The sequence below is a fragment of the Chelonoidis abingdonii genome, chromosome 9 (genome assembly GCF_003597395.2).
Source record: "Chelonoidis abingdonii isolate Lonesome George chromosome 9, CheloAbing_2.0, whole genome shotgun sequence".
Lineage (NCBI taxonomy): Eukaryota > Metazoa > Chordata > Testudines > Testudinidae > Chelonoidis > Chelonoidis abingdonii.
In genome coordinates, this window is record NC_133777.1 from 38,516,376 (window position 1) to 38,538,768 (window position 22,393).

A 22,393-nucleotide genomic window follows, 5' to 3' on the forward strand; every position below is an offset into this window, starting at 1 on the left:
GAACTCTGGAACTGAACGCGACACTGTTGGAGGGATCCATTTTTATTCTTTTTGTCTTTTACAATAAAAAAACAAAACAAAACAAAAAAAAAACCCAAGGGAATTAAACACAAAAAGCCACACAAGTCTGAGACTTCAGCCTGCAGTTTCTCCCAGGAAACCCAGCACCATGCCAGGTCGGCAGGCCCGTTCCCTGCACGCTCAGACACTGGCAAGGAAAGAACTGTCAACAGCACCCAGCACGTCATCCAGGAAACAGGCGCTGCCCGGTCCATGTCACTTGGGCGCAGATGCACTGAGCGCTGGTGGAGTGTTAGTCATCACTGTGACCTGAGCGACACGTATGGAGCCGTTTGCATGATGCTGTGTGCGAGGCCCAGAGAGGGTAGGGGATGCGAGGATATGGGTGGAAGTGGGAAACGTTACGTTGGACTCTCTTGACACGTGTGAATGTGCATGTGCATGTTTACAGTTTCAGCCGGGTTGCAGAGCCATTGCAAGCCCAGTGATTTCAGGTTAAAGGCCACAAGGACGTGCTTCAGCCCGGCTCATTTGCCCTCTGGATGCTCAGGCACAGCTCCCAGGGGCATGGGTTTGAGAAGACTCCACAGATCCATGGAGATTTTGTGCGTTGTTTTCAAAATCGCCAAGAATGCCTGCAGCCTGGCCCTGCGGAGGTGGGCTGCCAGCTGAATTGCTCTAGGGGACACAGCCACACTTTCTCTTTCTCACACTCTGCTTCTGTTCCCTCTTCAGTAGGGATGTAAATATCCATTTAAAAAGTTAACTGTTTAAATGATTAAAATTAGGTCACTTAAACGGTTAACCAATAAAAGGGAGAGAGACTGGACCCTCTGCAGCTGGGGCTGCTCTGGCTGGCTGAACCATGGCGCTGCAGCTAACGGTTAGGATCGGTTAACCAGTTAACCATTTAGTATTTTACATCCTTACTCTTAACACCATTGCTAGCTAAGGATAACAGCCCTATGCTGATCATCCTCATCCCAGCTCCTACCTCCCTCCCTGCGTGGCCACCTAGGGCCCTGGACAGGAGCTGGATCTCCCAGGAGCTGTTGCACGAGGCCAGCTGTGGGGACTGCACAGGTGGGCAGTTCACAGTAAGCACTAGGAGCTGGTAGCACCAGCAAGGTCAAGCCCTCGGACCCCTCATGGCTGCTGGCTTTAGCCTCCGTCTCTTTCGAGCAACCCTGCCCCCTTCCCAGCCTGCAGCATGGCTCCAGCGGCTTGAGCAGGTGGAAAGGGGACCTGCAGCAGCAAGAGCCATGTCACCCCCTGACATGACTGGTGTTTCCCAGCCTGGCAAGGGCTACAGCTGCAATTGCACTGTGGGTGGTGCTGGCCCTGGGGGTGCCTGGGAAAGTTCAGTTCAGGGCATGGGGGCAGCTGGGTTCATAATTGGTAAGCCAGGCAGATGAGAGTGCTTCACCCCAGCTGCTGGCTAGCCTGGGGCTCCCTGCAGCACCCTGCTGCTGCAACATGGGCAGGTCTCTAAGTGGCCCTGTATTGCCACCATCCTCCCTCCCAGTGGTAAGATCCTTGTCCCGCATGCTGCTGGCACTGCTCAGTGCATGGCCTCAGGGCTGGCAGCGCCATAGGACAGCTGCCCAGTTCCCAGAACGCACTAACTCGCAGAGCTGCAGCATGGTGGCAGCAGGGCCCCCCTTTTAAGAGTTTGTGATGTTCCCCTCTGCCCCAGTTACAACCCAGGCTGGCTCCCCACTGCCACTTTCTTCACTGTGTGGCTATTCCACCATGCTGCTGAGCCCTGGCTGGAGCAGGGCATGCTGGGAGCTCAGGCCAGCCCGTACACTCAGGCTCACTGACTCATGTGCTCAGCTAAGACCAGAGGTGGCTCAGAGAGATGCTCTGCTGAGGTGGGGCGGTACCAGCTTGGCCCTGTAGGGCAGGATAGACAGTAACAGTGTCACTCATGTGCGTGACAAGGGGGAAGACAGCATCATTCTCATTTCACAGGTGGGGAAACTAAGGCACGAAGCTGCGCATGCCTGAGGTCACAGTGCAGGATAACGGCAGAGGCAGGAGGGAACAGGACCCAGGTGGCCTGTTTGCCTCTGCTCCTCACTGGCTTCCTGCTCCAGAGGGTAGCACGGGCCACTCCCAAGGCAGGGTGAGCTCTGCCATCTTCACCCTGAGTGGGAGGGGAAGCTGCTAGGCCTAGCAGCCAGCCCAGCTGAGGCCCAGCTTTCCTGGGGAGAGGTGAAGCTGGCTGGGTCCCTGCTGCAGAGTGAGGTGCTTCCCTCGCAGGCGGAGAGCGGCCAGCCCTGGCTTGGAGCCACAGCCAGGGGAGGCTCCTTTGGTTTGCCTGGCAGACCTGCAGCTCAAGGCTCAGCTACCGCAATGGGTGAGTACAGGAGGGGATTTCACTGCCGGCTTATACCCCTCCCTGGCTGGGCAGCAGCAGCTCCCCGCAGGAGGAGCAGCTGGGTCTCCATGCCACTCGCTGAATACTTGGGTCCTGGCAGCAGGGCTCACCCCATGGCAGGGCTGCTCCCTCCTAGGCCCTCCCTCTGCCAGGCTGGGGCAATACCGGGAGAGGCCCCTCCAGCCCAAGGAAGCTGGTCACTCAGAGCAGTGTTGCTTGGGCAGGCTATGCAACTCAGGTGCCAGCTCTTCCCTCCTGCCCTGGGCCATCCTGGCTTGTTTCGGGCACAATGCCATTCACAGAACTCCCTCCAAGCCTCCTGCTCACCCCTCCCCCTCAGGTTCCTCAGATGCCACCCCCCGGGGTCCTGTCCCACAGCTGCTGCCCCTTTGGCCCCCCATGCAGCCTGGGGGCCATGACGGGCACAGAGCCTCCTGGGGCTCAGGGCCAAGGTCCAGCTGGCCCTGAAACAGTCACTTCCCAGCTGAGTCATCAGTCTGCAACATTACAGCTTGCCGGGGGGTGAGGGGAGGATGGACTCCCAGTGCGACCCCTGTTCAAGGGCTCAGAAAGCTGTGGGCGCTGGCAGTCGGGGAGGGACAGGGCCTTGCCCACCAAGTGCTTGGGAGAGCAGGAGGGACTCAGCCTGCCTTCATGCCAGGGAGTAGGAGAGGGGCAGGGGCCCAGCACTCCCTGCAGGGGAACTCTCGCACCTTGGCAACCTGGTAGGGCTCGGCTCCAGCTCAGCGAGGGGCAGTCAGAAGAGCAATCAGTTGTGGGGGTGGGTGCTGCAGGCCAGGGGCACCTAGGGCCCCACCCCAGAGGAGAAAAGAGGATCACATGAGGGTGTCGACTTTGTCCCAGGGCTGCGTCTCACTGAGGAAGCCATCACAGAAGTTGAAGCCCTGCTCAAAGCCCCAGGGGTTGCTGAGCGCCTCCCCCCTCGCCTCCTCCCAGGGGTGCCAGGGGGTGTCAGCGAAGGGGGTGAAATCCTCCCAGTGGGAAGCCCCTGGGCTGGGGTGACTGGGAGCTGGGGCACCCCACTTGCCAGTAGGGGGTATATACCTGCCTTGCATGGCGAGGTCCATCTCTGTGGACAGTGAGCTGAGTGCTGCGTTAATATCCAGGTCCTCGAAATTGCTGCTGTTTCCCCGGAAGACGTCATCAAAGGCATCAGCCCAATTGAATTCTCCTCGCAGGGCCTCTGCATCTCTGCCACTAGAGGGCAGCAGAGGGGACTGGGCAGTTCTGGCTGCTGGGCAGCTGTGCTTCAGCAGAGGGCTGGGGGCATCCAGCAGGGGGCAGCGTTGGCTGTGCTGGTGCAGCAGGCAGCAGATGGCCTGGTGAGGGGTGTGCCCTGGCTGCCCATCCCCCAGGTGGGGCACGGGGGACAAGAGGCTGCACTCAGCCTCCAGGGCAGGCACGGCAGGGCACTGCCGTGGTGGGCTGTAGGGTGCGGCCATCGGCTGTCTCCGCTTGAACACACCGTCGATGAACATATGGGCGTACTGAGGGTCGATCTCCCAGAAGCCCCCCTTGCCTGGCTCGTCCTTCTGCCGCGGCACTTTCCGGAAGCATTTGTTCAAGGACAGGTTGTGCCGGATGGAATTCTGCAGCCAAGAGAAGGAGGAACAGGCCCATGAAGGACATGGCGGCAAGGAGGGGCTAGCAGTACCTGGGCCTGCTGAGCCCTCCCAGCACCTAGAAAGTGCATAGCACTAGCCCCATTGGGCAGATGGGGAAACTGAGGCACTGGGCATTAGGGACCATGGGAGTTAAGCACCTAAAGATCTTTGCGATTTGGGCCTAAGTGACTCATGTGGGAGGAACCTGGATCAGAACCAGGGCTCCTGACTCCCAGTCCCCACCATCTGCCTGAGTCTGCTGAGAGCCTGACCCCCAGCACTCTCTGATATGGGAAAAATGCCCCGTGCATCTCAATGGGGCCTTAACACCAACCCCCTCTGCTCTGGGGGCTGCCCTGCAGAGGCTGTGCTGGAGCTGAAGCATCCTCCACCGGTCAGGGCTGTCCCTTAGCCTCCAGATATGGATACAGGGCCCTTCCCTGCCCCCTGACAGGCAGCTCTGGGCCAAGTGCAGAGAAGAGCCTGTCCACTTGAGGAGTTGAGGCAGCCCTGGTCCCTGGTGCAGTGACACCCCCATCCCCAAGGGCTATGCAGCGGCTGTTGTGAAGCCATGGGCAGGTCCTAAACCAAACCCCCGTGTCACAAACAGCCCCATCCAGCTGAATGGGCCCCAGATACTGGAGTGCTCTCCCCCACAGCTGGGCTCAGGAGCGAAGGGTGCATGGGCTGCGGCCATGGAGATGCTCCACCCCAGAGCTGCCCCCGGCACCTTTCTGAGCTCAAGGCTTATAAGACGACTGCTGGCAAGCTAAGGTGCTGCCTGTGAGGGCAGCGCTGGGCTGGATGTGCCATGTTGGCAGCGAGGGCTCTTTGGGACACGCTGGGCAGGTGTCACCCCCACCCTGCCCAGATCCTCTCCTGCAACACTCCAGGCGTCCCAGCAAAGAGCCCCTAGTCCTTTGTGTTTCAGAGGCTCTCTGCTCTGCCCCCAGAGCGCCGGCTGGGCAGAGCAGCACTTACTGCAGGAACACCAGGGAAAGGGGCAGTGTGGAGCCAGGACTGTGGCTGCATGGGCTTGGCTCCCCGTTGGAGCTGGCTGGGCTGGAATTAAGCTGCAGCCACCAGGGGGTCTGGCAGCAGCCCCACGGATTAGCACTGCTTAGTCCAGCCTGTCCTGATGGCGCCCAGCAGGAGCATGTGGCCTTGGTGTGTTGCTAATGGGGACCTCAGCTCGGTCTAAGAAGAATGTGTGTTGTGGGGGGAAGGGGCGGGGGAGAGAAAGAAGCTGGAAAACACAGTCCGCAGAGGCTCCCACACCCAGAGGGGAAAAGACACCCACTGCTTCCTGTGTTAGAATCACAGGCTTTTTCAGCCAGTCTCCCGAGTCTTTGGGACCAGCGTGATGGTGTCACAATGCTTGGGGTGGGTAGCATGGGTGCCTGAAAGCATTACGCCCTCTGAGTCCAGCTCCCAGGAGCAGGGACAACATACCCAGGCTCATTTGTCAGCACGGTCAGAGACCTGCCAATGCCTCCTGAGACCCCCCCAGCCGGAGCTCAGGTGACCCCATTAGCAGCCCGGGGTCTAGACACACAAGCCAGGTTTGTTCATCCCCCGTTCTTTATAGCAAGAGGCTTTTGATGAACCCAGGGACACTGGCTCTTGCCCCTGCCCCCCCAAGTCCTGTCACTTATCCCTCTGAAATCCCAGCAAACTCCTCTCCACATAGCAGAGAGTGGGGACACAATTCGCATGGCCATGACAAGCTGACATAGCTGACCCACAGAGAGGGGACTGCTCGGTAGGTTTGCTGGGAGCTCTCCCACAGCCGTGACCTGCCCCAGAGCAGGCTGCATTTCAGTCCCAAGCAGACACCCACTCTACCACTTGTAGAGTGAAAGGCCCCATAGAAAAAGAGGGTGGATGAGCCACCTTTCCAGCATCCCCCACTCCAGACGACACTGTGGAGGAGCAGCCCCACAGCTAAATAGTGTTTGCTGGGGTCTTCCAAGAAGCAAGAGAGAGAAAAAGTGCCCTGCACTCCCCCTCTTGGCACAAGCAGCCTTGATGGGGTTGACCGAGGCAGAAGGAATCAAATATCACAGCTCATTTATCAGCCTGCAGAGCCCCAGTCCTCATGGTGACAGACAGAAGCCTCCATTGTCCATCGCCTCAACAGGGCTGTTAATTATTCAAGCCACCGACTCACCTGCCAGCTGGGCTCAGCATGCCGGTAGTAGCAGAAGTTCTCCATGATCCAGCTGTAGATAGCTGACAAGGTGACCTTGGCCCTCTTGCTGGCCCGCACAGCCAAGCAGATGAGGGTGGCGTAGGAGTAAGGGGGCTTCACCATAGGGTTGGTCTTGTAATCTATCTCTGCAGCGCCAAGGCCAGGCAGGTAGCTGGTGCCAGGGGAGGTGGCTGTGGAGGAGGGTTTGCCTAGACACGTTGGCATCCTCTTGGCTGCAGTGTCTCCTGCTGGTGGGCTGGCCGGGGCCTCGGACCCTTGGAGGAGCTGCTGGGGAGGCTGCTGGAGAGGATAGCTGGGGACAGGTGGTCTCTCCGGATCAGTGGTGACGATGGAAAAGTCTTGGAGCCACTGCAAGTTGGTGAGGCTGTCATCCAAGGTCACAGCCCCACCCACATTGTCCTGGTCCTCAGGGTGCAGCAGCAGCCATTTCTCCTTGAACTGGGCAGCGATGTCGGGCGAGATGAGGATGGGCATCCTCTGCTGACACGCTCCCTCCAGTCCCACTGCAGGGCAGAGCAGAGGGACATCAGCCATAGGCCAGCCCTCTCCCATGCCCTGCACAGCTCCTTGTGAGAAGCACCCCAGGGGAGGACAGCTCAGGGTGGATGGAGGAGAGACCCAGGCCGCAGGCATGGACAGCTAGGGCCAGGGCTTCCAGGAGCTGCTGGGGTCAGCACAGCCATATGGATCTTTCCCTGGGAGCATAGCCCTTCTGCTGGGTGGAGTTGGCGCAACCAGGGCCGGGTTTTCGATATCTAGGGGTGCCTCTTAACAATTCAAGCCCCCCACTCAGTAATCAGGGAAAACTAAATGGAGGAAAGAAACATCAAGCAATGCCATCCCTGCAGGTGCATTTGTCTGCTGCCCCTGACCTCTCCCCTGTGCCCCCAGTACTCCGTGATTTCAGCTCTCAGTGGTGGAACCTCACTGCTGCAAGCCAGTCAGCACTAAGACCTGATTAGCAGGAATTCTAGCAACCAGTTGAGCAAGACAGGTCACCATAGGCAGACCCAAAACCTACAAACTCCTCCCCCTCTGCTGGCAGAGGGCATCTGAACCCTCTGCTTAGTGAGTTCAGTTCAGTTGAGGGTGAGCCCCCTCAATCAGGCCAGGCTATGCACGGGCCTGCTGCCCTTCACTCATACAATACGGATAATGTTTCATGATCCCTGTATTCAGCACTAAAGCAATTTGTACCCCAGCACCAGCCAGAAGTGAGAACTTGGGCAACACAGCTCTGCCTGCTTGCATCTAGGCAGAGTGGATGTGTTCATGTAAATACAGTCTGGCCCTGAACCCCCCCACCCCCAGCTCATTACTAAGTCTCAGGTAAAAGCTCAGTCAGACCTTGCTGGAGGAGCCTCCAGCACAATATAACATGCATATCTGTGGCACCTTCAAGCAGGGACCTCAAAGTCAGGGCCGGTGCAACCATTTAGGCAAACTAGGCGGCCGCCAAGGGTGCCTAAAAGCCCGCTCAGGCGAGGAGGTGGAGTGGAGGTGAGCTGGTGCGGGCGAGGGCTGCCCACAGTAACCAAGTGGTGGGGGAGCACACAGGGGAACCACTCCTCACCCCAGATCATCTTCACTCTGCCTCCTCCACTGAGCACACAGCCCTCTAAGTCTCCTCCAATCTGCACCGCAAGCCTGGGAGGGGAGGAGAATTGGAGTGGCCCCGGCGTGCTCAGTGGAGGAGGCAGAGCCGAGGCGGGCTCCCCAGGCAGGGTTAGCTGCTGCACGGGATGGGGGTGGTGGGATCCCCAGGTGGGGGGCTGGGTTAGCTAGGTGGGGGAATGACGCAAGGTGGAAGTTTCGCCTAGGGCGCAAAACTTCCTTGCACCAGCTCTGCTCAAAGCACCTTCCAACCATGCGTTACCATCTGCATTTACACCTGGGAAACTGATACAGTACAGGGACCTACCCAGGGAGCGCCAAGGAATCAGCTGGTTCTCACCCTTGGAAAACACTCCTCAAATGCACATTCCCCTTTTGCGCTGAGTGAGCGCAGTGCCCAGACTTGGAGTCCCCTGCTCCCCAGCCCCGCAGGCAGTGGACGGAGCTGTGCAGCCAGCACAGAGACAAAGAAAGACCGAGCAGTTGCCACCTGCAAACAAAACAGAATCCATCTGCTGAGAGATGAGTTACACTGGCAGCTGGCTCTGCCCTGCTCACCTGGGACGTGCAGTGTAGAAAACAAAGTGCTGAGGCAGCCTCCTGTTCCCACAGGTAGCCAAATGCTGCCACTAAAGGGCTCACATTGTCTCTCATTATGGTAGTGCACCGACAGACCGGGCATGCTGCACAGCAAACAGGGAACACAATGCCACAGGGGAAGGCGGCTCAGGGTGGCCCCAGGCACTAGCAGCTTGAGAATGGAACAGCAGCCACAAGTGTGGCAGAGAGCCTGGAGAACCAGACCCATTGCTAGCTGCCCGGCAGACCAGAGAGGTGGCAGGACAGGGCAGCTCAAAAAGTCTCCTCTCACTCAACGGCTCCTGGGCTCTTCAGCAAACCTTACAGCAGGCAGCTTGGAGCCAGGCAGAGCCAACCGGGGGCATCTACAAGAGTGGCCCTTCCACTCTATGCCTGACACAGCTGGACCCACAGCTGGCTTCATGAGTCCCTGACTGCACTGCACTCAGGGGTTACTGCCACCTGGGAGGCAGGGCAATGTCAAGCGTAGCCTGCTACAGACAGGGAAAGGCACAGAGCTAGTCTCTCCAGGTCACACAGAGCCAGGACACAAGAGTTCCTGGCCAAGCCCCAGGCCCTCTGCTGAAGGCAATCTCCCCCTCCCCACCCAGGCAGGGGATGAAGAGCCCTCAAAGCTCCTAACGTCTGAGAGACCCCCTCTGCCACCACCCACAAAGTGAACGTAACATTGGTTACGCAATTAGGCTAGAGGCACGGATAGGTGCGGATCCATAGCTCCAGCTCCTGGTGCCTCCCGACGGAGCCAGCATTGCAAGGCCAACCCCCCACGCCCCTAGACCTGCTCTCCCCACCCAGCCTTTCTTTTGGGGGCAGATCAGGAAAGGCGCCACGTTCAGACGAGATCCAGATCCAAACCCGATGCCTGCACATCTGTCCAGCCCACCCGATGAGCTCGTTGCGTGCCTCGCAGCCTGGGTGCTAGGGAACAGCAGCCCCTTGGGGCAGTGCCCGAGCAGGGAGGGGCGTCTGTCCCTCGAACTGGCCAGACCCAGGACTGAACTGCAGGAGACTAACCCGGGAGAGGGGCAGGCGCTTGCCAGGGACAGCGGAGCTCTTACCTTTGCAGAGAGGTGCGGGCTGGGGGTGGCGTCCCCAGGGGGGGTCACCTGTCTGGCCTGGTACAGACACACTCCGCGCCTCCTGCTACCACCCCCTCCGCCCGGCTGGCCTAGCAGGGCGCCCGCATCACCTTCTGTAGGGCTGCAGGGGCGCCCTTTAAACCGATCCCGGGCGTCCCATTGGCTGCAGGTGTCTGGAGTCCCTTGTGCCTTCTGGCCAATGAAGCCCGGAGGGAGGCTCCCAGCCCGCCCAGCAGTTAGGGATCCTCTATAAATTCTCATGCTGGACAAAGAAAAGCGTCCTGACTTGAGGGGCAGAGAGCAAGAGCACAAGTTGTGCCTCCAGACCATGAGGTTGGCTTAAACCTCAGGGGATTTTTAGAAATCCTACATTTGGCTTCTTCTCCCCGTTGGTCTCCTGGTCTCGGAGCCTTTGGTGGTCACGTTTTCCAGCTTTTCTCCACAACTACCAGGGCTAGGAATGGATTTTAAAATGCAACTGAGTCTCATGTCATCCTGACTCCAGGAGCCCAGGCTTTAAGAAAAACTACCAGTTGTTGGGAAGCTCATGTTGAAATCGCCAGAGCTAGCTGCCTGTGAAACTCAGGAAGAGGGGAAAGCATCTTCCGCATAGCTCCTTTGCCAGTGGACAGCTTGTGTGGGAGGGCAAAGGAGTGGTGTGAGAGCTGGAGAATAAGAGATGTTCAACCACTTGCAGCTTCCAAAGCCTCAGAAAATCAGCCCTTCAGAGGAGGCCCAGAAAGGTCTATAGAGTGACGCCAGCTGCAAAGCATGTTGCAGCTCCCAGAGCCTGCAAATCCCAGCATGCAGCATCCCATACAGGCCAGAGCAGGCCATGGAGACCACAGGCACAGCTCCAAGCACGTGGGATGACAGAGGGTGTATATCCTACCCCAAATGAGGCCTCTGAGTTGCATCCCAGATGAGCTGGCTGCTGGCAAAGGGCAGTGTGACTGTATTTAAATGTGGCACCTTCACCATGTTCCACCCACAGACAAAGCCCAAGGTAGGGAAACTGAGATATAGCCTCAGAGGGAAAGTTACTTGCCCAAGGTCACACAACAAGTCCAGAACAGAGCTGGAATGGAACCCAGGAGTCCTGTCTCCCAGTTCCCCGCTTTAACCTTCCATGAACAATGACAGACCCCAGACTTTTCTTAGTCCAGTTTAAACACCAGCTACAGCATTTCCCTCCCCATCAGAGCACATGATCCAGTCCTTGGATGTTATAGGTTCCAGTATGGTCTTCAGGGCTGCAAAGCTTGGACACCTTAGCCTCTGCTTCAGCACTTCCCCTCACCAGTCTGATACACTAAACAGCCTCAGCCCTAACTACTCAGAGGCCGGCGGGGGGGGCGGGTAGGGGTAGGGGGGAGAAAGGGCAGAGGGGGTCTCTTGGAAGGAAAGAAATCAAACTGCCTCAGGAGGCACCGGCAAGGACCTCAATGCACATAAATGTCACACTGCTGGCTCCTCCCAAGTCACACTGTGTTTAGAGTCTTCTATTTGCACCCGCTCCCTGGTGAGCCTTGGCTCGGGGGCAGAGTAGGGCTAGATACGAGTGCAGCCCTCCCTGGCAGCAGGACTCTGCCTGAGCAGCTTTTATTTGACTCAAACTTATTGGAGCAGCTCCTGGGGCCAGTCCCAATGCCTGACACATTCACATTCCCCTGGACTATAGTCCTAGTCGCTTCAACCCCAATATTCCCCTCTCTCCTCCCCACCCCAGGGCCTAAAAGGGGAGGCCAGATGCTGAGCTTTGGTCACCAGAGCTGGAATCTGGAAGCCACCAACAGCCAGCAAGGGCTGGAAGAGGGAGGCAGGAAGGGGGCCGGGGCCAGGGACTCATGGCCAGGTCACCGGTTCTGACCTAGCCCAGGGAAGTTGCAGCTAGGTGTTGTTGGCTGTCCAGGATGTGGGGGGAGCTCATGGGATGGGAATCCACCTCATTCTCTGCTGCGCTGGCACAGACATGGCCAGATATGCTGAAGGGTTTGTGAGATGCAGGGACAGGGATCACGCTGGGCTGGAATATTCTGGTGATTGAAAGGCTTTGGGTGTTAGCTGGCAGCCCCCCCTGTCCTGTCCCACCCTGTTTGACTCTTGGCTAGTGTAGGCTGCCAAGGATACCAGTTGCCACTAGACCTACAGGTGACCAACACTGGGGCCCCAACCAAAGCTCTGCCACAGCATCCTGGGGACCCTTCTGCAGCCACAAATTCATCCCATGCACATGGGCCACCAGAGGGATATGTGACCCCTCACTCATATGCTAACACAGTGCTTTTATTGCTGTCACTCAGTAATGGTTCGCCCTCTTCCCCTGGCACACAGGCCAGTAGACATCACTGAATGTCTTGGCTATGGTGGACCAAGGTCAGATTGCACTGTGGGATTTTGGGCTGAATATGGTCAAGGTCTGAGTGGGAGGCAAAGAGCCATGGCCCTAGGACTATAATCCTGTGTACACTCATACAGAATCTACCAGGCAGGATGAGTGTTAGGTAACCAATTCCTTTCTGCAAGAAACAGGCTGTGGAGCCAGCCCCCGAAAAGAGCATGTGAAAATAAAGGCATTTCCCATGTGGGCGTTCAGAAATCCAGACACTCAGGCACACCACAGGCTGTGCTGGTCTAGGGCTACCTGCCAGACTAGGGTAGGAGGGGAGGGGGTCAATTCCTGGTGAGTGCGTTGGCCCAACTCGGAAATACCTGCAGTGCATGGGTGGCTCATTCCTCGTAGCACTAGGGGAAGCAGCGGGGTTGTTGATCCAAGGCTTTGGCTCTGGGCGGGAGAGCTGCTAGAGGAACCTGCACAGCAGCTGTGATAGTTGAAGTCTCAAGCAAGTTTTGCACTAAAGCTTCATGGCACATTACCAAGGCCCTTCCCCTGAGAGAAAAAGCCAAAGTCCAGCATTTCAGTGCCCTCGGACAAACATAGCACTGACTGCCTAGAGGTACCTGGTTCAATCCTGACTTTGGCAGGCCCATCAGGTACCTTTGCCAAAGGAGGCCCTTTTCAATGAGGACAGCTTCATACTCAGCACCTAAGCGCACTCCCCCCTTTTTGAAATAGGGAGGGTGAGGAAAAAGCTTCTGTCCCTACCTGGGGGTGGAAGGAAAGGAATCCTTATGGCCACCCAACCAGCTGCAGGAGTGCTCTGGGTGCCTGGCTCGGTGCCTGCTGCCTGGGAGATGTGAACCCTTTATGTTCCTGTGGTGGGACAGGCCAGTTCTCACCCCTTAGGCAGGAAGGGGTTACAGAGTTCAGCTGGGCACAGTCAGCCCCAACCTGGCACAGGTGGGAAGCCTGTCAAACTTGGAGAGGGGTGGCCCTTTAAAAGGGAGGACCCAAATCACATGCACGTGGCAGTCAGAGAGAAGAGCTCCCTAGCCCAAGGGGCTGCTTACCAGGAGGGCTGAAGAGCCTCTGCTACCTGCATCCCCTGAAGTAGAGGGACCATCCTTACTTTGTTTGGAACCCAGGGCCCTCAGCCTAATGTCATCAAGACAGGAGCGGTCAGGGAGCCAGGCCCCCCTCCCAGACACCCCTGCCCTCTTACCTTTCAGGCAACTGCTGTGGGAGCCTGGACTCTTTGTGGGCTCCACTGTTTGGTTTGCCCTTGCTGGTTTTGGACTGCTTTACTCCTGGAAGGGGGTCTGCCTCCCTCAGACCTACAGCTGGAGAAGCACACTCTAACCTGCAACATCTATAGCCAGAGAGCAATGTCTGGGACAGGCCCACCTTCACCCCATGGCCGCTCTCGAGGTACAACCTCCACATTTCTATTCAGAGAAGGCCTTGGGTGTCCTTGGTTCATCCAGTCACTGCTTCACTCACAGATCTCCTTACATCTCTGCTTCCAAAGGGAAGCCTAAGGCTTTGGCAGCAAATGCCAGGCAGCTGTTAACATGCTTTGTGTAAGCGGCCCTGGGACAGCTGTTTTTCAGGAGAGGGACTATTCCTCCCAGCTGGACTCAAACCAGGGATCTAAGGGCATCATTCCAAGCACACTACAGCACCCTGTGCGAACCACGGAGCTATTGAAGGGCACCAGGCAGGGAAGCCCATATATGTGCCTGTGCAAGCTCTTCCCAGGCGGACTGCAGGCACTCCATTTAATCAAGAGAAGGTAACTAAAGAGGGCAGTATCATCCTGTGTGGGCAGAGCACTCTCCCCTTCCCCAGCCCCCTAATCCCTCCATCCCCCCTCAAGCCCAGTCATTTGAGGGTTGATTCTCATCAGAACCTCTGAAAAGAACCCAACAAGAAGGGCTGAGCAGATGCTATTGACAATCTGGGCAGAGCCAGCTGATCTGGAGACACCTCAGCAACAGCTGGTGCAGCAGGGAGCTGGAGCTGGGCTTTTGCCTTTGATTTGTGAAGGAAATAGCCACCTCAGTCTCCTCCGCCCCCAACGTTTTGATACCTACTGCAGAGAAAGGAGCCTGTCTAGTTAGAACAAGAAGCTCTAGTCATCCCCTTTCAGCACCACAATGTGAGTGAACAGGCCATCCCCATGGCGGGGTGAACAGGATGGCTGGAGCTTTCCCACCTCAACTTGGCAGTAACTAAAGCTCGGGAGAGGGTGAGGGGGCCACCGTGCTCCCTCTGAAATCCCCAGCCAGGAGCAGACACCCACACCCCAGCATCTGCACAGTGCTGTCCAAGCTGCACAACAGGAGTGATGTGCTGGGCTGGAAGAGGGATCTGGCGAGAGGAAGGGCAGCCCTCCAAACCCAGCTGCAGTCCCAAAGGCCCATCTTGCCTCACGTCTGTCACGTATACCGATGTAGACACCGGCTACAGAGCTCGCTGGCACTCCACATGGGTTCGTCCCTAAAGCTTTGCCAGGCACGGCTGCGGGGAGCTTAAGTAGGATGTTACATGCAGCGCCACCTAATGGCTGAACAGTATAATGTAGATTAGTGTCCAGACCTTGGGGACACTCCCTTTAAGATCCAGTTTCCTCCATCCAGCTACTCCCCTCAACCACCGCACAGGCCCCCTGGATCACAGTGTGCTCCCCCAGCCCTTCTCGCCAAGGGTCACAGTGCTGCCCCCACATCCCCTCCTGCCCGGGGTCACAGTGCAGCCCCCCCCACCCAGGGTCATGGTATGGCCCCCAACCCCTCCCACCTGGGGTCACAGTGCAGCCCCCCCAGCCCAAGGGCACAGTTAGGGCAATCAGATGTCCTGCTTTTATAGGGACATTCCCGATTTTTGGGTCTTTTTCTTATATAGGCTCCTATTTATCCCCCCCACCCCCATCCCTATTTTTCACTCTTGCTGTCTGGTCACCCTAGTCACAGTGCCCCAAACTCCTCTCCCAGCTCCTCCAGCCAGGCGCACTCGCTGGTAACAGGCCCCCGAGATTATCCAGTGCCCGCCCCGGCTTTCATAGCTGGGACCCTCCCCCCGTTGCCTTTCCTCACTGCCCCACCTCTTGGTCCCAGCAGCCAATCACGACTATGGGTAGCAGCCAGCGGTCACGGGAGGGCGGAGCTAAGGAGCCCCGCCCCCTCCCCCGGAAAAGGGGTCCTGGTCAGTTGTGCCAGGGAGTCAAGCGCCCCTGTCCGCCCTGGCCCGAACCCAACATGCCGCGCGGCCGCGCCTCCCTGCCCACTGCTTTGATCTGATTGGCTACTAGGGCCACTAATGGAGTTACAGTGCCCGCCTCCTAGGAATGGCTTTGGCCGGATTGGGTGATGGCTATTGCATTGGTGTCACACGCCGTATTGTGATTGGCTGGATGCGGACAGAGGGCTCGGTGATTGGCTCTTACAGGTGGGGCTCCGCCCCGCAGTGCTGTGATAGGTCAGCTCACACAGCAGCCTTGGCTTCTCTCTGGTCGCGGCTCCGTGTGGTGATGGCGGCTCTGACGGGGAGCGCGGGCGCGGCGGGGCTGTTGCCCTCCCTCTCGGTGCCCGGCGTGACCGAGCTGAAGCCGCTGAGCCGCTACGAGGCCATGCGGCTCGGGCCCGGCTGGAGCCACTCGTGCCACGCCATGCTGTACGCGCCCAACCCGGGCATGCTCTTCGGGCGCATCCCGCTGCGCTACGCCGTGCTGGTCAGCGGGGCCTCTGGCGGGTTCCGTGGGGCGGGGCCCGGGGGCTGGGTCCGGTTGGGCGAGGTGGGGAGCCGGGCCTGGGGCTGGGTTTGGGGTAGGGCCTGGGGCGGGTCCGGTTGGGCGACGTGGGGGTCTGGGGCAGGGCCTGGGTCTGGGGTAGGGTCTGGGGCGAGTCCAGTTGGGCGACGAGGGGGTCTGGGGCAGGGCCTGGGTTTGGGGTAGGGCCTGGGGCGGGTCCGGTTGGGTGAGGGCTGGGGTCGGGAGCGGGAGCCGGGCCTGGTTGGGTGGCGATTGGGGCCTGCGGTGGGGAGCGGGGAGCCGCCTCGGCCTTCAGGGTGTGGGACTCTCATGAGTCCCCTTGGCGGGATGGAGAGCTGGGACCCTCGCTCAGGGCTAGGGCTGTGGCCTTCCCCGGGCTACTGCACCAACTCCCTGCGGGCTGCCTGTCGCTGCCCAAACACAGATCTGCCAGTTCTATCCTGCCTGGCCGTGCCTCGCCCCAGGACAGCGGCTAACCCTCTGCCCCTGCACACCACTAGCCATCCCAGTGTGTTTAGCAGGGTCGCCCTAGGCCTGTGGATTCTATGCTGGCAGCTGCTGCAGAAAAGGCCCTTTAATCCATAGAGAGGGGCTGTGTGTGTGCATATGTCTTACCTATTGTTATATGGCCCTTATGGCTGCGAGGATGGCTTTGCAGATGTGAACCTCTGCTATGCTGTCTGCCAGAGTTTGCAGATGGGGTGTTCCTTTGCTTCTGCTGTCGCACAGGGTTTTGCTGAGCAAGAACAAAGTGACTTGAACAAGACTGGTGGGTTTTGCTGTTGCTTTCCACAGTGTTGTAAGTGACATTGAAACTGACAAGAGTCATGTCTGTTTCACTCGGCTGCACCTTGGGAAGGGCTGAGGAGAGCGCGGAGGTAGTCACTGAGAAGGATTAAAACCCAGATATAGGGGAGGAGCAGAGCAGCAGAAATGCCCCCTTTACAGCAGCCTGCAGAGGAGAGCTCCATCTCCCTTCCTGCAGGTACAGAGGCTGGAGCTTCACATTTTTCAACCGTCCGCTATCTGAGGCCGATCCAAAACATGGAGCTCCGAAACTGGCGCTCTGCTCCTGGACAGTAGCTAGGAGATGGGGACTGAATGTGCCCCTTGAGCTCACCAGTGTCTGTCTTTTCTGTGTATCTCTGGTTGGTAGGCTTGGTCCTCTGGCTGTGATATGCCTGGTACACTTGTCAAGACTTGGTGCTGGCTGCTTGCAGGTCACCTGACTCCAACAGTGGCACTAAGCTGATGGGTTTCCCTTTTAGACTCTCCATATGGTGCAGTATTGATGTGTCAGGATTCCCCAGTACTGTTTTGTCATTCCATGGGTATCTCATAAGAAGGTGACCCACCTGAGGCTCAGCTTCGTCCTGCAGAGAAGTAGGAATGGGCTTTCTGGGGCTACCACTAGGTAAAAATTGGAGGGGTAGGCAAAACTGACAGTATCAAACTGTTCAGATACCAAGGCAGCAGAATTTTCTGCTAAAAATGATTGCAGTGAAAGAGCTGTTTGGCCTTCAGCGCTTATTTCCTAACGAGATGAGTTCACACATATCAGCTACAAAAACTGTCTGACAGCCCAGCACTGGGTCAGGTTTTAGGTTTTCCTTCACAAAGGCAATTAAAAAAAAAAGCTAATATTGTGCCGAAGCAAATGGGGCAATGGAAAAGGGTACAATAAAGCCTCAGACCTCTCTGATGAGGGTATAGACTGTCTTGTGCCTCATGTGGTTTGGCCCCTTTGTCTTGGAGAGGCTTCTTGTGGTGGTAAGTGTCCAGCTCTTGGCTGGGGGTACCCTCTCCTCTCCCACAGCGTCCCTGGGGCTATGTACTGTGCCCCATTAACGTAATGCGCCTCTATTGCAGATGCAGATGCGATTTGACGGACTACTGGGCTTTCCTGGGGGGTTCGTGGATCGCCGTTACTGGTCCCTGGAGGATGGTCTGAATCGGGTGCTGGGCTTGGGTTTGGGCTGTGTGCGCCTGACGGAAGCTGATTATCTGTGCTCGCACCTGACAGAGGGGCCACATCGCGTGGTGGCGCACTTCTACGCCAGGCAGCTGACCTTGGAGGAGCTGCACACCATCGAGATCTGCGCGGTGCATTCCCGGGACCACGGGCTGGAGGTGGGGTATTCGGGGGGGAGGTGTCTGGAAGCTCTGAGGGCTGGTCTACATTACGGGCTAAAATCGATTTTAGATACGCGATTTCAGCTACGTGAATAACGTAGCTGAGGTCGAATATCTAAAATCTATTTACTCACCCGTCCTCACCGCGCGGGATCGATGTCCGCGGCTCGCCATGTCGATTCCGGAACTCCGTTGGGGTTGGTGGAGTTCCGGAATCGATATAAGCATGCTCAGGGATCGATATATCCCGTCTAGATTAGACGTGATATATCGATCCCCGAGCAATCGATTTTAACGCGCCGATACGGCGCGTAATCTAGACGTGGCCTGAGACTTCACATCATCGGGGAATGAAACTTCCCTCACTAGGCCTGCTGGGCTGCTATCCATTGCAGCTGGGTGGGGGAATGCACCGCATTTAACAGCTACAAATGGCAACTGGCGAGTGCTAGGCACTGCCACATGGCAGTCCCTAGGTGTGAGTCTTGGCCCTTCACCGGGGAGTTGGCAAGGAGGTGGTAGCATAGGGAGGGCTTTGTGCTGCACTTTGAAGGGGAGTTCTGATTGCTTTTCAGTCATAAAAATAGTGCCTCTGACATGGGGGTTGGGTGAACTTTAAGTAACCCTCAGCTCTGGTGGGCATCATGCAAGGTCTGGATGTGTTGTCTGTGACTGGAACTGTGATCTTCTGTGTGGCAGTGCCTAGCTTTAATCAACAAGGTATTAGGCCCAGCTTGGATTGCACATCAGTTGGTAAGAAGTCAGAGAAAGAGACATGAGTTTCTTTCTGGGGAATCTGGTGCTACAGGATTCTCTGGCAGGGTTGGTGAGCTTGTGCCAGGTCATCTAATGCCCCTGATGTAGAACACAGATGGTGGAGGACTCTTTGTACAGCCTGGGTACGATGCTGTGATCTGCCAGGAGCGATGCTGCGTGTGCACTAAATGTGACCCTGGGTTGTGGCACCTGTTGAGGGGGACATGGAGCCACAGCATTCTTGCAGAGTGGTATGAAGGGCAAGGCATAGACCCAGAACATAGGTCATCCCTGGGGGCAGTTGGTGGTACACCTGGGCTGTTGGGAGTGTGGTGGTGGTGGTGGGGAGTGGTAGGGAAAGGTGGGATGGTAAGCTGTGGTGCTCATACTAGGGGATGGTAGGGGATGGGATGGAGCAATGGGTGAGGTGTGGTATGCTGGAGGGAAGAAGTGTCAGGGGTGGGATGGGTCGGTAGGGTGGGTGGTCAGACTGGGGCTAGAGTGCTTGTGCAGAGGGTATGTGGGGCATCACCTGGGTTTGGTATGGAGTAATGGGCAGGGATGTGGTATTCATGCTGGGGGTTGGGTGTGTTGGATGTGGCACCTGTGCTCATCCTGGGGAAGGGGGCTGGTATGGGGAGGGTATGCATGGTCTGGGTGCTGGGGTGTGGTCTGGTGAGGTATGGGACCTTCATGGATCAGGGTGGCTGGTGGGGCTTGTGTGGAGGGTGGGCTGAAAGCGCAATTTGTTGTTACTGAATTGCTTGTGCTGTTGCAGGTGATGGGAATGGTCCGTGTCCCCTTGTACACCCAGAAGGACCGCATGGGTGGGCTGCCGAACTTCCTGGGGAACTCCTTCATCGGGACTGCTAAATTCCAGCTGCTCTTTGCCCTGAAGGTCTTGAATATGGTGCCTGAGGAGAAGCTGGCAGAGGCGGTGGCTGCCACCCAGAAGCAAAAAAAACCGGCAGCTGAGCCCGCAGCTGTGACGGCCAATGTGACAACGACAACGGCAGCTGTGACGGCCAATGTGACGGCAGCTGTGACGGCCAATCAGATAGTGGCTAAGCCAGCAAATGAGTTGGCAAATCAGCCTTTAGCTGTGTCAATGGCTGAGCCAGCAGCAGAGCCCGCGGCTGAGCCAGCAGCAGAGCCCGCGGCTGAGCCAGCAGCAGAGCCCGCGGCTGGGCCAGCGGCTGAGGCTATGGCTGAGTGATGAATTTTTCTTTTTCGACTTGATTAAAAATGGGCAAAGAGACTAGAGACTTTCTTCTAACTTTCCAGACAGTCACTGGCTGCAAATGCTGCGCAGGTGACTCCATCTCAGTGCTCCTCAGGTGCAATGGGATTAGATTTGCCTGAAGCAATGGAAAGCTATATTTTGTAAGGCCCATAAACAGTACCAAGCTTTCCAGACCTCTCTTAACTGCCCCCCTCCGGAGTCCGTGTGCTTACCCGAGGACTCTCTTAGAATGCTTTAATTTACACGGATGCTCTGCTCCATTCATGTCCCAGCTTAGGTATTGTTTTAATGAACAGAAATGTTACTTTTAAAATTGTTCCAAGGAGGGTTTTTAGGCTCCTGCTGCAGTATTGTGAACCCAGTCACAGCTGTGTTGGGGAAGGGGTGGGGGAATAAGTGGACCCAACTGAAAAGAGGCATGTCTGCCAGCTCTAGCCTCATCCCAGGTGCAGAAATGAAACTGCCTCCTGTAGGAACAGGGCAGGGGTGCTCCTAGTGTTCCCAGGTTTCATGACTTTGGTATCACATGGAGGAGTTGAAGGTGGCAGCTTACTTGGCTAGTGGCAGTTCCCAGGTGGCTTAGTTGTAGGTGCCCCTGTGGGGTGCAGAAAGGCAGTGTGTGGCTTTGCATATGGAGAGTTGGGGGAGCAGGAAAATGAAATAAATGGCTTTGCTGTACTTGTTCGCTGTTGGGATCTTTTCTTTCTTCTAATGAAAACTGGAGAGCAAAGCTATTCCCATTAGCACGCTTTGAGTGGCTGTACACTTTAGTGTCTGCATCTACATGGAATGAAGCAGCCAGCGTTTGACTGCTGGGAGCTTCCCTTTGCTGAGTTGCCAGGCTCATAAGAAGTGAGTAACTTTTTTTTATTTCATTGTAAGGTGATCCTGGGCTTTGTGCCCCCTCTGACTACAGTAATACACTTGATGGGCACCTTTCCTTTTTCCACTGGATTTGCCATTTTCAGTTTACCCTTAAATTTCTCACCCCCTTTTCCTTTAGTCCACCCTGGGCCACAACCTTAGTTCTTATTCACTTCCAAACTCTTAGGTGGAACTGGAGCAGTCCCTATTTGGAAATCCACCAGGCATCACCACTATAGGTCTGCCAACATCACCATGTCTGTGCTGGACTGCGGTTGCCATGCTGGAACCCACATACTGAATTCCTTTCCCAATATGGTTAGGAACTGTTCCCAGGTCTCCACTTTGGCTGCAGCCAGTGCCTGTGTCTCCGGGGCGTTGCCTGGAGCTATCTCAGTGCCATGAACCACTGTCAATGTCTTGTAATTTGGTATTTTCAAAGAATTGTCGCTTTTACTTCTGCATAACCATTTACCAAATCCTTGCTGATGGCATGAGTTGCATCCAGAGCTTTCCCTGTCAACAGGAGAACCAAACAGATGGTCCCCTTCTCCTCCTGTGGCCAGGCATGTGAATGAATGGAAATAACACCTGGCTTTGTCTCCTCCTGCTCAACAGATGAGATAATTTCAGCTCTCTGTGCACCATCCTACAGCAGATTCTCCCAGCCCTGCAGCCCAAACTTGCCCTATCAAGGGTCATAGGGTGCAGCCGGGTGCTGCCCTATCCATGTTTCAGGTACTCCTGCCAAGCCCTTTGCTTTGGTCACTGAACAGTCACTCTGAGCCAAGGGAGTTCTCTAAACTGAGACACTAGCTCCCCACTGTGGGCCTGTCTCCGTATTCTTCTTTTCCTGATGGCTCAAATTGCTGTAACAGGATACTTGAGGCATGTTTCAAACCCAAGAGTGGCCAGGTCCTCACTTTCTTCCTATTAAAGCAGCGAAGAATCCTGTGGCACCTTATAGACTAACAGACGTTTTGGGTATTCACCCACAAAAGCTCATGCTCCAAAACGTCTGTTAGTCTATAAGGTGCCACAGGATTCTTTGCTGATTTCACAGATCCAGACTAATACGGCTACCCTTCTGATACTTTCTTCCCATTAATCCTCTTCTCTGCTCCCTCTTTCTCCTGCCTCTTCTCCCTCTTGGAGTGGAAGATGGGTTTCCTCTAGATTGAGAGCCAGAGTCTGACCATCTCCTGGGTTTGCTTCCCCTGCTTCCCGCCCCCTGGGGCCCGCTCACACCAAATGTCACCAAGCTGTTACCTGGTGAGCCACCGAGATGAGCTGACCAGCCCCTCCACTTCTTCCAGTTTCTACTCCTCAGGCTTCTGATCCCAGTCTTCTTGTCCACTCAATGTTGGTTCCCTCTAATTCCTTACTCTGCCTCCTGCCCCATATTCTCCATTTCCCCAGCTTCTCATTCAATCTGTCTTCCATGCTTCCCCCAGCTCCTTGTGCCAGCCACTCAGTACTCCCCCTGTACCCGGCTCTTTATCAGCTTTATCTCCCCCACACTCTGCTGGTTCCCAGGCTCCTCATCTGATCACCTTTCCCTCTCCTGCCCTACCCACTGGCTTCACCTCCCTGGCACCCAGTCTCTGCTCCCTGGCTCCTTGTTCCATCTACTCTCCTGAGCCCTCCTCTGCAGCAACCCAGGTCTGCTAGTCACTTCAGTGTTTCAGTGGGATGGCTTTGCCCTTTACAGTGCCTGATTGCCAGTGAGAGGGGGCAGGGGATGGCACCTAGC

At 56.6% G+C, this 22,393-nt stretch overlaps 2 protein-coding genes across 7 annotated transcripts; one reads left to right on the top strand and one right to left on the bottom strand.

The window, feature by feature from the left end:
- Positions 1–1,831: 1,831 nt before the first annotated feature.
- LOC116825519 (forkhead box protein J1-B-like) lies at positions 1,832–13,133 on the bottom strand. 5 transcript variants are annotated; one of them, XM_032781615.2, is made up of 4 exons: positions 13,098–13,133; positions 6,200–6,744; positions 3,470–4,014; positions 1,832–2,228 (listed from the first exon to the last, which is right to left on the bottom strand). In XM_032781615.2, exons 2-4 carry the CDS (start codon positions 6,713–6,715, stop codon positions 1,985–1,987), a joined length of 1,305 nt encoding a protein of 434 aa, XP_032637506.1. In that variant the 5' UTR covers positions 6,716–6,744; positions 13,098–13,133; the 3' UTR covers positions 1,832–1,984. The 5 variants fall into 5 exon arrangements, with proteins under 5 accessions (XP_032637506.1, XP_032637504.1, XP_032637505.1 ...); XM_032781613.2 differs by having other exon boundaries at positions 12,247–13,133; XM_032781614.2 differs by lacking the exon at positions 13,098–13,133 and adding an exon at positions 9,514–10,201.
- A 2,234-nt stretch (positions 13,134–15,367) lies between these two features.
- Positions 15,368–20,454, top strand: NUDT16L1 (nudix hydrolase 16 like 1). 2 transcript variants are annotated; one of them, XM_032781607.2, is made up of 3 exons: positions 15,370–15,605; positions 17,514–17,774; positions 19,312–20,454. In XM_032781607.2, the coding sequence occupies exons 1-3, from the start codon at positions 15,405–15,407 to the stop codon at positions 19,747–19,749; spliced, it is 900 nt and encodes a 299-aa protein (XP_032637498.1). In that variant the 5' UTR covers positions 15,370–15,404; the 3' UTR covers positions 19,750–20,454. The 2 variants fall into 2 exon arrangements, with proteins under 2 accessions (XP_074925489.1, XP_032637498.1); XM_075069388.1 differs by lacking the exon at positions 17,514–17,774 and having other exon boundaries at positions 15,368–15,605.
- Positions 20,455–22,393: the final 1,939 nt, after the last annotated feature.